This window comes from Bemisia tabaci, chromosome 10, assembly GCF_918797505.1.
Source record: "Bemisia tabaci chromosome 10, PGI_BMITA_v3".
Classification (NCBI taxonomy): Eukaryota; Metazoa; Arthropoda; class Insecta; order Hemiptera; family Aleyrodidae; genus Bemisia; species Bemisia tabaci.
In genome coordinates this window covers 603,718-619,231 of record NC_092802.1, presented here as the reverse complement: position 1 = coordinate 619,231, position 15,514 = coordinate 603,718, and the positions used below count along the sequence as shown (strand labels likewise).

At 38.6% G+C, this 15,514-nt stretch overlaps 1 protein-coding gene across 1 annotated transcript; it reads left to right on the top strand.

Moving 5' to 3' along the window:
* Window positions 1–3,303: 3,303 nt before the first annotated feature.
* LOC109038296 (uncharacterized) lies at window positions 3,304–12,009 on the top strand. The gene has a single exon (XM_072304925.1). It carries the CDS (start codon window positions 7,538–7,540, stop codon window positions 8,657–8,659), a length of 1,122 nt encoding a protein of 373 aa, XP_072161026.1. The 5' UTR covers window positions 3,304–7,537; the 3' UTR covers window positions 8,660–12,009.
* The last annotated feature ends 3,505 nt before the right edge of the window (window positions 12,010–15,514 follow it).

Sequence of the window (15,514 nt, the reverse complement as noted above, 5' to 3'; positions counted from 1 at the left end):
CCTTAGTTCCTTACCGAAAAGTGACTACCGCGAACTTCTGAGATTTTCCAAAGCGTGTAAAAAGTTTATTTATCCGTCAATAATTATGATTTAAAGTTGTTTCTCATTCTGGGGCTCGCTAGTTTATGTGCAGTGAATACCAAGAGTCTACGTTACTTGGTTTTTTTAAAAAAAGCCTAAGAGTACGACGCGCTGATTTAAAATATGCATATATAAGCGGAAGCAAGCGAACTGATTCGAGGATGGCTGACCAGTTCGGCACTCCTTGAATGAGAATTTCACTCACTCCGTTTTGTTCAAAACGTTGCTTTGACATATCTCCACACCACTGTTATCCTTTTCAAAAGTTGGTACTCCTTGCTCTGATAGCCGGGGCCAGCAGGATAGTGGTGAGTGCAATCTGTGATGAGCCTCGAGACTCATTACACCATTTGCTAAACGTGGCTCATACAGGAGTCCACTCAGCCCTCTCGTCCCCACGCTCCTGATCACTGCGTCGGCGTCACGAAGAACAATGGGCCTTGGGCCGCCTTGGGTCCCAACGCGGCCGATACCCGTTCCCCAATTACTCACGCTTCATTAACCATTTCACCGTCACGCTAGGATTCATCCAATTTTCAAAAAAAATTGTTTCGCATGTATTTAGCAATTTTTTCCTTACTCTCCGTTAAAACACAAATAAAGAGAGACCTCATTCATAAAAATCGGCCGAATAGAAGAGAAGTTACAGTAATCGAAATCCGAAGAAATCAACAAAACCTCGACTTCTCGATACGAAAAATAAAATGAAGGGGGAAAAAAGAAAGTATAAATTACAATTAAATATAATTGACCTCAGAATTTGACAAGCAATTCATTTATATACCTAACGCTGAAAAAACTGGGAGAAATTACAAAAAATTCGCCTCTTGCAAGGGGCTTCTTTGTAAGAATTTTGACCTGAAGACAACGGTCGAATAACAGCAGTACTCCATACAATACACGGTGTGCCTGAACGAGTTAAACATTTTTTATACGTCCAAATCGAAAAATCTTTATATTTTTAACTACAATGTCTCTTGAATCGTTTAAGCCAAAATAAAACAAAAAAAAAAAAAAAAAAAAAAATTCCGTCGAGATTCTGGAACGCAAAGGCGCTTTAAAAGTATTCTGGGGCTATAATAGCTAAATCACCGGTAGTAAATCCCGTTATATTATTAAAAAGAAATTGACTCCATAGTTTAATTCCTTAGTTTCTTGAATACGATTATTTTAAGCACTTAAACATTTATACCACCAATTTTAGCCATGGGGTGATTTCCTGAGAGCCGATAATATCACGAATTTCTCATAGAACCCTTCAACAGTGGCTTGCTTTTTTGGCAGCCGATTCGGCCATCGAACCGGAGTTTAAATGGAAGCTGATAATAACCCAAAGCTCTGAGAAAAATTTTGAGATGAGTATAAGAACGGTTTGTTGTAAGTAACGAGGAGAGGCGGGCAAAGCGGCTGAAATCCGATCTAATTTTTACAGTTTTTCTGTTGAATTAATGTTGCCGCGGGCTTCTGACTGTGTCCACACATAGTTTCTGTTCAGCATATCTATACATAAGTATTTACATACGTAGAATCTAATTTTCACGTCGGGGAGTCGACATATTTTGATTTTTTCGATTTTATACGGAAAATTGATGGTTTTTCGGGATTGAAATTATTATTGTTTCATGAAAAATAAATGCACCCAAAATGACTATAGCATATTGATTTTTACACATTTGCACTCACGAAATTGGTTGGTAAATTCAACGAGTGGGTGCATCGACCTGGTATATCAAGTTTCTGCAATTTTTTACGGCAAATCAGTAGATTTTCGGGATGTAGATTGCTTACTTTCAATTCATGAATGAATAAAGCAACGACATGGTTGAACTTCTTTGCATGGAAAGACGTTTAAAATAACAAAATCAAGACTAATTTAATTGCATTTATATCGAGTCAATTTCTTTTCAATAATATAACGGGATTTATAATATCGGTGATTTGGGTATTTTAGCCCCAAAATACCTTTAAATCGACTTCATCTTTTAAGAGTTCGACAGAATTTTTCCTTTCTTCGTTTAAATTTTTCCGTAGCACTTTTCTTCAAGAATCTGATAAGATTTTGCTTAAGGCAGATCAAAAAACTTAAATTTGATCGAATAGCTTTCTACTTTCACAATACACGGTCTCGTCAAGGTGTGTCTTTGACCTCGCAGTGTTGGATCGTGAATTCTCTTGTTGTGCTGTTTGCCTCTTTTGAAATCTCTGTAAATGAAAACTAAAGGGGTTGATATGTGCGAGTTAATGACGCGCCTTATCAACACATTGTGTTGGAGTTCACTGCTTGTTTTATTATGCACTAGTTTTATCGTTTGCCCTACCTCTGACTTTACGCGAAGTATCGCGGCTATTTGGGACCTGATACAGATGTAGTGCCCAATGTGGGGTGTCAAATCTATGAAATTTTCGAAATTCAAAAGATAGCTTGGTCTCAAAAGTCCCATAAAATTTCGTCATCTCCAAGACGAGCGTGCCTTTATCTCAACAAAGTCAAATTCCGTTTCTTAGTTTTATTTTTCTTCGGAAACTAAAGGGACATATTTTGGGAAAATTTCACAGGATTTTTCGTGGATTGCCGTAAAAACTCAGCGAAGTTTTGGACAGAAATTGTGCTGTCACTCATGTGCATGTGAAGAAAAAGTATTGTGTAACCTACCTATACATATAGAAGCAGTAATAATTATAATCTGGAGTTTCTAAATGTATTTTTCAAAATATAAGTAATATGATGACTTCAAACAATAAACCTTATAATACCAGTACTCACAGCATGAGTTATTCATAATCTTACAAATACTTCAAGCTCACAAGCCTTACTAATTAAATGAGAAATAATACCAACACCTGGCAAGATTAATACGTAAACTTCTGGATGTCCAGATTCATTTTTTCTCATTTTCTATCTTTTGTTTTTTTTGGGTGATTATTTATGAAATTATCAAAAAATGTAGAGGCCCCTTGCGAATAAAAATTTAAATAAAAATATGAAAAAATTGAAAAAAGTAAGAATAAAAAAATAAATAATAATAATAAATGTTGGTATAAAACAAGATCACCACCACTCAGTGGAACGTATCTCGTTTTTCCTGTTTTGATTATCGTCCGTTTATGATTTTTTATTAAATAGGCAACGGAGAGCGCGGGATTTTTTTAATAAAGCGCGGGATTAGCCCTTGTGGGCTACTTGAGGTGGTAAAAAAAAAAAAAAAAAAAAAAAAAAAAAAAAAAAAAAAAAAAAAAAAACTAGTCGCGCTTTACGGTAGGTATATTGCTTATGCGGCAAAATTGAAGGCGAACTTTAAATGAACATTGGTCTCCAATACGTTCACAGCATCGTTCATAGGTTCAAGTAAAGCCCATGAAGCTGTACAAACATTTGCATTTTAAGTAATTACACAAGCCTCCTGATATGTAATCGTTTATTCGGTGGAAACGAAAGTACATCTTAAGTCGTGGTGGGTATCTCCCGACATAATTTCACGCCTTATTTGTTGATTTTGCCGAAATTTATGAAGCGAAATAGATGTGTGCTTTGCGTATTGATAACTATTCGCACTCGATGGTGTGTTGCCTACAATTCAAATTTGAAGGCTAACTTCAAATGGAAAGCCTCCATTATTACTGCACTCGCGGATTGCCTCTTGAGTTAATAGGGAACGTTTGCACAGGTGAGAAAACGTGCAGCCCTGAAAATTGGAGGGTTTTATTTTTGAGTGAGTACTGAAACCGTAAAAAATAAAACTACTTTATTTATTCTCCTCCAGGATACCTATTTTTCTACAAAGAGAACCCGGTGAACGTGTTTGCACGCCGGGATAGTTTCGTATCCTTCACTTTTTTACATATTTATCTCCTTTAAATTTCGGCTTCAATTCCGTCGCATAGGCCGTGGCAAATCTACCGGGCGGCAAAAATTATAATTACAGTAAAATGTAGGAAAATGTTCATCAGAACACGCGTCTTTGAATGATTAATTGTCTATTGTCATGATACTTTCTTGAATGCATTTCGGCATCATTACCCGGATTTTTAGTTTTTGATTCTTTCAATATGCATTGTGATACTTTCTTCTTTAAAGTTCTCAGTGTTGTGTTTCGTAAATATTGTTCTTGTTGAAGATGGCATCTAATGATACCAAAATGCATCGAAGAAAGTAACGTGAAAATAAAAAATTAATTATTCAAAAATGCGTGTTCTAGTAAACATTTTCCTACCTTTTATTTCAATTTTAATAACAACACGCGAAATGAGATTCTCTCGTTAAAAATTTTAAGCTGTCCAAAAAGCGTACATATTTCTCAGCATTCTCAAAATTCCGGATGAGGGTCATGCGCTATCAGCTTTTCATGCGAAACTGTTGCATGGAAATTAGCATTGAATGGTTGCACCGGAAAAGATGCATAAGGCAAAACTGCGGTTGACCCAACTTATTTTTAACACTGACTCATGGCTTAAGGAGGATTGCATAACTCATTCATCGCTCTGTTGGTAATTGATAAAATTTCAAGGTCATCACTGAAAGAAAAGGAAATGTTTTTCGAAATTCTAAACCGACATTGGAAAAAATGGAAGGAAAAAGTCTAAAAACCTTCAACGATAGAATGCTTTTAGAGCCCACTTGGTTTTGTGAGCAAACGAAAGTTTGTCAGCCTACCGACCTGTCGTCGACTTGGTAAGGAATTAATATTTTTCTTTTATTTTTTCAAATGCACCAGAATTGATAATGCTTGGTCACAAAATTTGGTCTCCCTTTTTCAACTTTTAAGGTGTCTCAAGACAAATTTTCCGATAGTTAGAGGACTGTTTTGATTCTGAGAGTGCCAATTCAGGGGTTTAGAGGAAAAGGCGAATAAGTGCAGTTCTTACTATTTCGAGAAATACGTGTTTGAAGTTTCGCATTACATGGATCCTTATGGCGGAGAGAAAGTTTAAACTGATTTTTTGATGCTTGAAAATTCGGGAGCGAATTTTTCACAGAATATGCATTAAGTAAGACAAGCATTACTTGAAAGCATTAATTTCTCAAATTTTTCACAGTGGCGTGGCGTGCTTTGCGGTGAATCGATTTATCTGCCATTTAAACCTATGGAAAAGGATCGATAAACAGAGTGTTTGCGCCGGAAACCTTAAAAATCGATTCTTTACCGTAGCTTCAAATGGGGAGATACTCGTATTTATAACCGATCATTCACGCCTCGCCACTGTTTCCGAATTTCTCGTCATGTGATTCATTTTCCGTGCAAGATTTTGAAGTGGAAATAAGTGACTTTGTTTGCAGATAAAACCTTGTTTAGTGGCTCATTGAGTTTGTGTTGACTCTCAGAAAATTTGGTAAAGAGTATTATAATAATCATCTAATTTTGCAACAAAAAAAATTAAGAAAACATCGCATTACGCATGACTTTAAAATTTCAAAGCACTCTCACACTCAGATTATTTCCGAACCGACCGACAGCACTTGTACGTGGGCCTAATTACGCGAGAATAAGACGGTTTATTCAAAAATATTAGTACTATTACTGAGAAAAATTTGCTTTGTGTGCCAGCATTGGTAATAGCTCCTTTCTAAACTAACATCCCGCGAATGGAAACTATCTTCCCTCCGGAGTTGATTGTGGCTAGTAAGCGTTCAACAATATCTTCTCACCTCAACTAAATTTCAAAAAGCTTTATGCAAAGCGGCCAAATCTCCTATAGCTCTGGTTGCTTTCATTTTTAGTATAATATTCTAATTTAAAAAAAAAATGTCTGCTCAATGGCAGCGTTGCAAAAGTTGCTTTTATGAATCCGATTCCTCATGCATTAATTAAGTTATTGACCAGCGGTTTGTGCTAAAATTCTGTAACCTCTAGAAACCGAAACCGGGTCAAATTGACCCGAGGCTCACTAAAAGCACGTTTTGCGCGTGTTGTTTGAGGCAAGTGCATGGAAGCTTTATATATAGCTCTACAAATATATCCTAAAAAAAAAATCAAACTTCAAATGGAAGAGGAAAATCAAGTGTCGACACAGCCGACGATAGGAAAGACGAAATCGGGCCTCGTTTTTCTATCTCGAATTCGAGCGACACCTCATTGGGATAGGATTAATACTTTTTGCTGTCACCTATTTTACTACTAATAAAAAAAAAAAAAAAACCCTCATTGGAAGCACAGAGTGGAGCATTGAAAACTCACGCCTCGTCCTATGGGGCCCATGGCGCCTTCAGTTTTGCAGATGCAACACGGACATCCATCAAGCACGAATAGTTGTATCTTCCCGCCGTCATCAACACGCGTCCTTTCCCTTGCTCTATTCCCATGTTGTGTTCCGTTTGTTCATAACGTTCCGTAATGATAAAACTAAACATCGAGTCAACCGAGTTCGTTTCGGGGAAATCATAATGACCCGATTTCGTGAGAAAAAATTGCATGACAGAGATAAACTGAGATCTTTCTGGGGCTTTCTGGGAAATAAATTTAACCCTGTAAGTTGTTGCGAGGCATAAATGTGACGTCCTGAAGTTCGTAAGTCTTAGGTTAAATTTTTAAAATTGTAGGTTGAATTTACGTTAAGATTCCTAACATGCACATAGGAAAGGAGCAGTTAGAGCTCTCTGTAGTGATAAAATGAATCTGGAACGCGAAAAGCTTCAAAAATTCCGAGAGAGCGTTTCCCATGGAAAACTCAAAATCGCCGATATCGACATTTATCCCTAAATTTGGATCTCTGGGTAAATTTTCCCGAAGAAAACACGTTCTGTTTTCGCAGATTTGGTCACAATTTTATGTATATTTGGACGTATTCCTGCCAAACGAAACTAAAGACGACGTGTGTGCTCTAGCAAGCTGGATGACAAACAGTCTAAAAGCGGGCGTAATTCCTTTGGACAAATGGAAAAGCGGGATTTTACATTATGTCACACGGAGGTATGTGCCAACTAATTTCGGCACTCATGAGCCATGGGCATGTGAAAAGAGCCTCACTGGAAAAAAATACATTGGATCTAGAGTGCAGACTCTTAAAAACATCGACAAGAAAAAATACTTTTGATTCAATCAGATTTAAGCTTAGATCAAGAACCAAGCCTCTTAATTTGAGCAGATTTCCTTTTGATTTAAGCTTAAATCTGCTTGAATCAAGAGGCTTGATCTGCTTTTTCTTGTCAATTTTTTCAAGAGTCTGGACTTTAGATCCAATGTGTTTTTTTTCCAGTGCTTGTGAACAGGGCTCATGAGTTGAAGACTCCCGAGGACGATCGCGGCGGCGGCTTCGTCGCCTCTGACGTCATCGGCGCTTCATAATTCCTATTCATTCTTACGGCCATCGACTAACGAGCACACCCCTTCTTTCTCACGTATGTCTCTTGTTCAATATTGACAAAATACTTCCATTCATATTCTGCCTCAAATTAAAAAAAAAAAAATATATTTTTTACGTGTTCACAGCATTACTACGTTGCTTCACTGATCAGGATACGATGAAAAATTGTCGTGAAACGGCATCAGCCGCCCTCCTTATCGTGGTAGTATGTTCTACCATGCAGCAGAGCTTCGGATGGCCATTCCCCGGCTTGTTCGACTATGCACCCACACCTGCTTCGTCATACACATATTCCGTTTCAATGATGCCCAACAACACATCATCCAACGATACCTGTTCGACGGTAACAACATCCACAACCACATCAACCGTAACAGTCACCGCAACAGATTCGACACCGACAGTAACCTCAACCGTTACGTCGAGCAATTCAACGGCAACCGTCACCTCGACCCCTCCTCAGAATACAACAACTATAACAGTAACGGTAACAAATACAACGACGGTAACGGCGCCGGCGAATACAACGACCGTAACCGCGACTCTACCCGGAAATACAACAACTGTAACATCGACTCTGCCTCAGAATACAACAACTGAAACGTCAGTTGTAACTAGCACCATAACGTCGACCCCACCCCCAGCTATGATTACAGTGACTGCCACTACAACAGCCACGCTTACGGATACTTCAACCACAACCGTAACATCAACCGCAACTGCAGACACAGTGACCGTCAATTCAACGGTAACAAAAACAGAAACACAAACAGTGACTCAATCTCCGGTCACCGTAAATATGACCTCAACCTCAACAACAACAGAAACGGTGACAACGACTCCACCTCCGAGTACCGTAAATATGACCTTAACCGCAACAACAACACAAACGGTGACACAAACAGTGACTCCACCTCCGGTCACCGTAAATATGACCTCAACCTTAACAACAACAGAAACGGTGACAACGACTCCACCTCCGAGCACCGTAAGTGTGACCACAACAGTGACAACACCTTCAACTGTGACGACCACTGAAACTCAAACTTGCACGTGTCCACCACCGGGCACGGTAACTTCAAGTGAGACCATAACGGTGACTCCACCGCCAGAGACGGTAACTCAGACGACGACTTTGTCTGCGACTCCGTCAACTGTAAATGTCACAAGGACGATAACAACGACTGCACCTCCAGTCACTATAACCTCAACTAGGAGTACAGTTTCAACTACAACGGTAACCACAACCACAACCACAACCACAACCAGGAGAAGCTAACCCGGCTGTAGCCAAACCGTTGCCCACGAGAATGGAGAGGCCGTAACTACGATTCTGTGACTTCACGCTAATAGATGAAACTCGGCCGCGATTTAACATGTGTTCTTTTGGGAGAACGCATGACACATGTCATTTTGTGGCATCATCTTTTCAGGGATTGATCTGATGCAAACATTCATAAAAACTTTTTTAAAAGAGGATACAATTTCACATATGAAAACTGCCTAGTTCATAAATTATATTGTCTGATAATTGAGGAAATAAAAGCTAAATACGACTAAATACCGAAAATCGTTACCCCACTAAGATTCAAACCGCCGCTCATGCAACTTCGGCCGATCGACGGCGACTCTGATTGGTTATCAACACGGCGATTACTCTACTAGTTTGACGTCACGAAACCGAGTAGTTACGGCCTCCCCATTCTCGTAGGCAACGACCAAACTTAACTGAAACTGTCACCAGAGCTAATCTGTCGTGTTAAGGAAGAACGTCGTATGGACATTCGAGGGTTGCCAAAGTCCCTTCAATAGAATGGTTATTTTTGAAGAAAGTTATGAATGTTTTTCCTTGAAATTTTCAGGAACTTGAGGTGAAATTGCGAACAATATTCGGAAAAATTGGAAGAAAAATATTCGTAAGTTTACCAGGAAATTCGTGTTTTAGAAATGGAAAATTGGCAACGCTTGAAGGTTCATACGGCGTTTTCCCTTAGCACGGCAGTATTGGAGACAACTTATCCTGCCTCTCAGTCTGCCTAGAAAGTATCGTCCAAATGTCTACACCTGTCCTCAGGTATCACAGAGTAATGAAAATATTGGAATAGTTATACAATGGGTCAGTTCAGCGCTGGTTTCAGAATCTTATTTTGATGCTTGATTATTAAAAAGTCACTAAAAATAATATAATCTATCTGAACAGCAACTTCCTACGCTCAATATTAAGCGAGATATCGTTAATTAAAAAATTCGTTTGATGTTATCCACCGCGGTGGTGACATCCTTGCTTTCTTCCAACTTGCTTTACTCCAAGTTTAACGTAGGGTCAGCGCAGAGAAACCAGTACAAATTTGTAAGTCATTGACTGATGAAAGCAAGGTGGAAGAAACCAAGCGTGTCACTACCACTGTAGATCACGCCATAAACCGAATTTTTTAAAGCGGAATATCTCGGTTAATATAGAACGAAAAGAAATGCTGTTTGGACGGATCTTATAATTTTTATCTGATCTATAGGAATGAAGCGTCAAAAATTGACTTTGGAAACCAGGGCAACTGACCCGTTGAATTCAATGAAATGGAAATTTTTTTACCATGATACTGCAATATTTGTCTTTCCGTCAACTGAATGCCGATTTCCAGCGATCAATAAAATAAGTTTCAAGTGTGAGATGCAGGCCGTATGCGATGCAAAAAACGTTGCAACTTATTTCAATATTACTGCAATCAATTTCCATATGAGAAGCCCCTTCAATTAGCGAATAGACAACATACACGACACTCCGATTTCATTAAGCAGCGGTTCTTAAAATTTTCAGCATGTGGACCCCTTCGATCCTAGCCTGCGGGCTAATTGTTGAAATTGGTAGACAGAGTAATAGACAAAGATGACAAAAATTATATGGAGGGATCCTATTGGTGGAAGCGGGTGGTTATGCGATGGACAAAGGAGGTAGGTAATAGACTAAGTAACGGCAACCCACGAGAGACCCTACAGTTCGTACAACATTTTCTCCCTCAGTCTATGAGAACCACCCGTTTCAACCAATAGGATCGCTCCATACTCTGTATGTCTTCTTTGTCTATCGCTTTGTCTATCAATTTCAACAATCAGCCCCTTGACGGCTGGCGGTCCCGTTTTGCAAACGTCTCTAAAAATAATATGAAATTCAAAAAATTTGTAACAGACCTATAGAAAACTATATTTTTGAATCCGGGTGAATCAGGGTTTACATTACCAGGGCAGCATTTTCCCCTTCCTAGCATTTCCCTAGTCAGGATTCGTTAATTCGTCTTTTTCCGGCCGAAGTATCACATTTGCCCTGCGACGTTTCAAAATGTCTGCCGCCATTTTATTTTTTTTACAAAGAAATTGTACAACGAAGCTGTCCGAAAATTTCACGGCATTTTCTTTGTGCTGCCGATAAAATTGAGTGAAATTCTCAAACAGAATCAACCGAAAATTTCTCTATAAAAAAATAAAATACTATCCGAACACAAGTTAGATTAATTGGACGTATTTCTATCAAACGGACCTAAGCGCCATAGGGTGAGGAAGGTAGAGGGGGGCTTGGATTGGCGGCGGAATCGGGCGTCCGGCTTATTCCGTCCTATACTCGCAATGCTTTTCCATGGCGCTTAGGTCCGTTTGACAGAACGTGCTATCCGGGATTCTAAATTCCTTAAAAGGAACTCGAATTGGCGCTTAGTTCCGTTTCATAGAAATACGTCCAATTTGACTTCAATCAGCTACATTCATTCATTAGTGTATGTCGATGGCTAACGGTCAATACCGCCTATCTGCAAACTGATCCTCCTGCATCGGCACAAACATCCAAGCAAGATGAGAACTGCTTAGCTCCACCAGTTTGAATAATAGCGCCAAGCACAGTGTGGTCGGCGTGCGCGCATATTGGCGCCTACAAGACTCTGTGAATACTTCTCGTATTGCGCTAAACACAGCAGTCGGCGTGATGCGCACATCGATGGATAACGAACAATTCCGCTTAACTGCAAACGGACGATTTTGTTGAACGAAGAGAACGCCATTTTATTATTAATAAATTTAATATTGTAAAATGCGGCAGTCTCTATTTCATTTTTGCCATAACTGTCTATTAGGCGATATTGTTCCTTGGCTGTCGAGGTGCGTGTACTTAGGATTATAATTATATGCCACGTTTATATATCTTTTAAGAGTTTGTTTTTTGTTTAAGTATGGTTTAGTTTTTAATAAGTGCACTTCGGATTGGATTTATATGTCTTATTTATTTATTTATTTATTTATGTATGTATTCATTTATTTGTTTATTTGTATTACCGTATTTATTGAGAATCGTTTTTTTAAAGTGATTATAGTGTTTTAGTTTTATTTTTATTCATGATTCAGTTCTTAATGTGGGTACTTTAAGTCGGATTTATACGCATTTTTTATTTATATTTATTGATCCCTTCGTGAAACTGCGCTCTTGTGGACAAGAACTAATAATTGGAATTTTATATAAAGAATCAAAAGTTCAACAGAATGAAAAGATGGCTCGGAAGTTCATCCAAAGCTCGCCAAAGTTGTATAAGTTGTCAATTTGATCACCTTCGATAGTTGTAAGAGAACTGAATGAAGCCATGAATTGTTTCAAAATATATTTTACTTATTTTTACCTCTTTTTATGAGTTTATTTTGGATGCTTTCTTTTTCATCACTTACGTATTGCAACTTTTTGCACCATAATTATATTCCCATCATCATCTCGGTTGGAGGAACAGCGAGCTAATTATTGAAAGTTATAGACAAGGATAGAAGATGAAAACTCATCTTTTCCATCCCTGCACACTGGAAAAAAAAACACATTGGATCTAGAGTCCAGACTCTTGAAAACATTGACAAGAAAAAGGACTCTCGATTCAATCAGATTTAAGCTTACATCAAAAGGAAATTCGCTCAAATTAAGAGGCTTGGTTCTTGATTTAAGCTTCAATCTGATTGAATCAAGAGTATTTTTTCTTGTCGATGTTTTTAAGAGTCTGGACTCTAGATCCAATGTGTTTTTTTTCCTGTGCAGTAGATGATCGTATGGAAAAATGAGAAGGCGTTGAATTGAAGGGTTTAGTTGATAAATAGTTTAGAGACTAAACTCTACATGCATTATGCAAAGTCAGCAAACCATCATGCCCCCCCCGCTCCCCTCTTGAACCCATATTAAGATAACTACTACAAAATTCAATTTATATCGCTGTCTCTTTTTTTTCATACGGCCATCTGCGAGAGTGATCCAGGAGGTGAGTTTCCTCATAATCTTGCATTTTTAGTTAACGTTTCGAGTGCATTTGGACAAACTCATAAAGTATCATATTATAACGGACACTGATAAAGCTATTGAAAAAACCAGCATTTTCAGTTGCAGCCAATTACCGTACATACATCCGGCAAAAATCATTAAAATGGCGACAAGGCAATCTCAAAGTTTTACAAGGACAAATTATTATAACATTTTGTTAAATTACTCATAAAATAAAGGAGTTCTGCGAGATATCCCGCCCAAACGCCATCATTTTGTGGTCAAATCCATAATTTTGAAGTTGGAAACTTGGCAACGTTGAAACGGGAGCAAAACAAAGTTCCCGGCCATGAAAATGTCAGGGATTTCAGACCTCATACTGAAGAATAACATACTAAAAATTTAGATCAATCCAAGAAGAAATACATTTTAATGCAAAATTTGGCTGGCTTAAGCTGTGTAGAACATGGTAATTGATTTTAAATAAAATGTAGCTACAAGCCACAAATAATCGAGTAATATTTCAAACTACATAATGTAGTTTCAAGATCTGTAAACTGGAGGCCGGCATTTCAGTAATTAGCAGCCGTGTTTCGATGCTAACCATCGAATCATTTTTACTGTAAAAAAGTCGGCGTGAAAACTTGTTTTCTTAGGAGATTTGTAGCACACCAATCACTTTCACAATGATATCGAATCGCTCAAACCGTGCTACTTCGTTTATTTCTTCGACAGACTGCGCCACTTGCGCACATAAAACGCCTTCAGGGAGTCAAAGAATGTAATTTGCTGAGATCAGCACGCACAGCTTTGCAACAACCATTGCTGCGGACGTAGCTGAAGGCGAATTGTTCGGTTAAAAAAAAAGAGTATGTATGTAGAGAGGGTATGTATTCAATCGACATGAATCGAACGAAAAATAAAAACTTGAACCGATCAACCAATGTACAAATAAATAAAAAAGCTGATCAAAATCAGTAGAAAACTTGCATAATGCATATACTAAGAAAATTTCAAACCTCGATAATTCGAAAATAGTATCAGCCCAGATTTAGATTTTTTGCGATTTTAAGTATACACGTACCATAGACGCACCCTCTGCAAAATCGTAATTGGGTAAATTTTCGTCGAGTTTTCGTCGAGCTTCAGGACCACTGTGACATTTACACGAATAATAGTACATATTTTGAGCTGCCTAGTGCCTGGTGATTATGGTAGACCAAGTTAGCAATGGGCCTCTTAACTTTTTTATTGTATTCACGAGAACCCTCTATACAAAGGCGAGGCGTGAGTGATCGATTGTCGATATTTCCTCTTTTGGAACTATGGTACAGACTCAAATATTAAGGTGTTTGTTGCGAACACCTTACTTATCGATTTTTTTCCATAGGTTCAAATGGCAAGCAATCGATATATCGCAAAGTACACCTTGCCATTGCTCAACACTGCTTGAAGTCGATCAACTCCGAAAAAGCAAAAAAGATTGCCGACGCACGAAAAACGCTTTCAGTTAGAAACGATACTTCGTAGTGTGACACCTGAGGACGAATATTTGCATCAAATCATAACCCTATTTAGTAGGGTAGCAGCAGATTTTGATTTTTCACGATTTGAAGTGTGCATGCACCATGGATTCACCCCGTGCAAACCGTTTTTGGGTAAATGTTTGTCGCATTTTTTCGCCTCAAGACCACCGTGATTATTATCATTCTCTGGCCCCTTAAATTTCCAATTTCCTCCACAATTCGTTCAACCATTCTATTGGAGCGATTTCTTTGATATTTACGACTATCGACACGTGATACTCTCTCAATGAGTCCGCTTGATTCAGATTAACTCACGGATGCTCGGGGAGCGGGGTTGACGGTGCTGCCCTCTGAGGAGTGGAGTGCATAGTGGTCAGAGGGCGTACCCCCTGGTTTATTTGGACGTATATCTGCCAAACAGAACTATGTGCTTCGATTGTGAGACATAAACCCTGAGACCCACAAGAATATATGCAAAACAGGGTTCACGTCATAATGCACATAGTTCTGTTTGACAGAAATACGTCCATTTATAATTCGTGTTGAAGCTTCGTCTCCATCCCTGCAGCGATTTGCCCGGAAAACTTGATATTCAGGAACCATCAACAATATTATTTGAGGCTCAACCAAGGTTTTTTTTTGCTAGAAATTTCTCAAGAAGGAAGATGGCAATAGAAGTCAAGGTTGCAAAAAAAATTTTAGGCGCCACTTTTAGATGGGTACGTCCTCAAACAAACGCTAGATGTTCACGTTACGCCCACATGTTATTACATAAACTTCTGCGAGTAAAATACAATAGACTCATGTAATTGAGGCTGATAATATGCTAGTGAGTAACCTCGTTAGCGAGAACGAGTCTTGTTGAGTATCACACATATCCATCAAAGGGACGTGGAAAAACGGTTTTACTGTTTCCCTTTGTTCAATTTCTAGCATTATAAGTCAGTTTCTCCTTTTGAAGGATTGAGTTTGAATCGAGGACCAAGGATCCTTTTAACGCGTCTACAGGAAAAAGAACCTCATTCTACAAAAACACAAATTTGAGTTATCGATACTGAAATGTAAATGAGTGCAGTACGATTTTTCAAGATAAAAAAACGCCTGTTGACCTGCGGCGAGGTGGCATTTTCATTTGAGCGATTTTTGTCCGCTAGGTTGACCTATGGTGGGCGCGTCTGACTTTAGGTCAATAAGTATCGTTTTCGAATCCCGGTAGTGGCGTCAAATTTTCACGAAATTGACGAGTAGATCTCAGAATAGATTCTACTGGCCTTTATTCCCTAAAAATTTGAAAAGCCGAGAGGATGAATGTGTAGTTCCGGCAGCTCAACTGGGC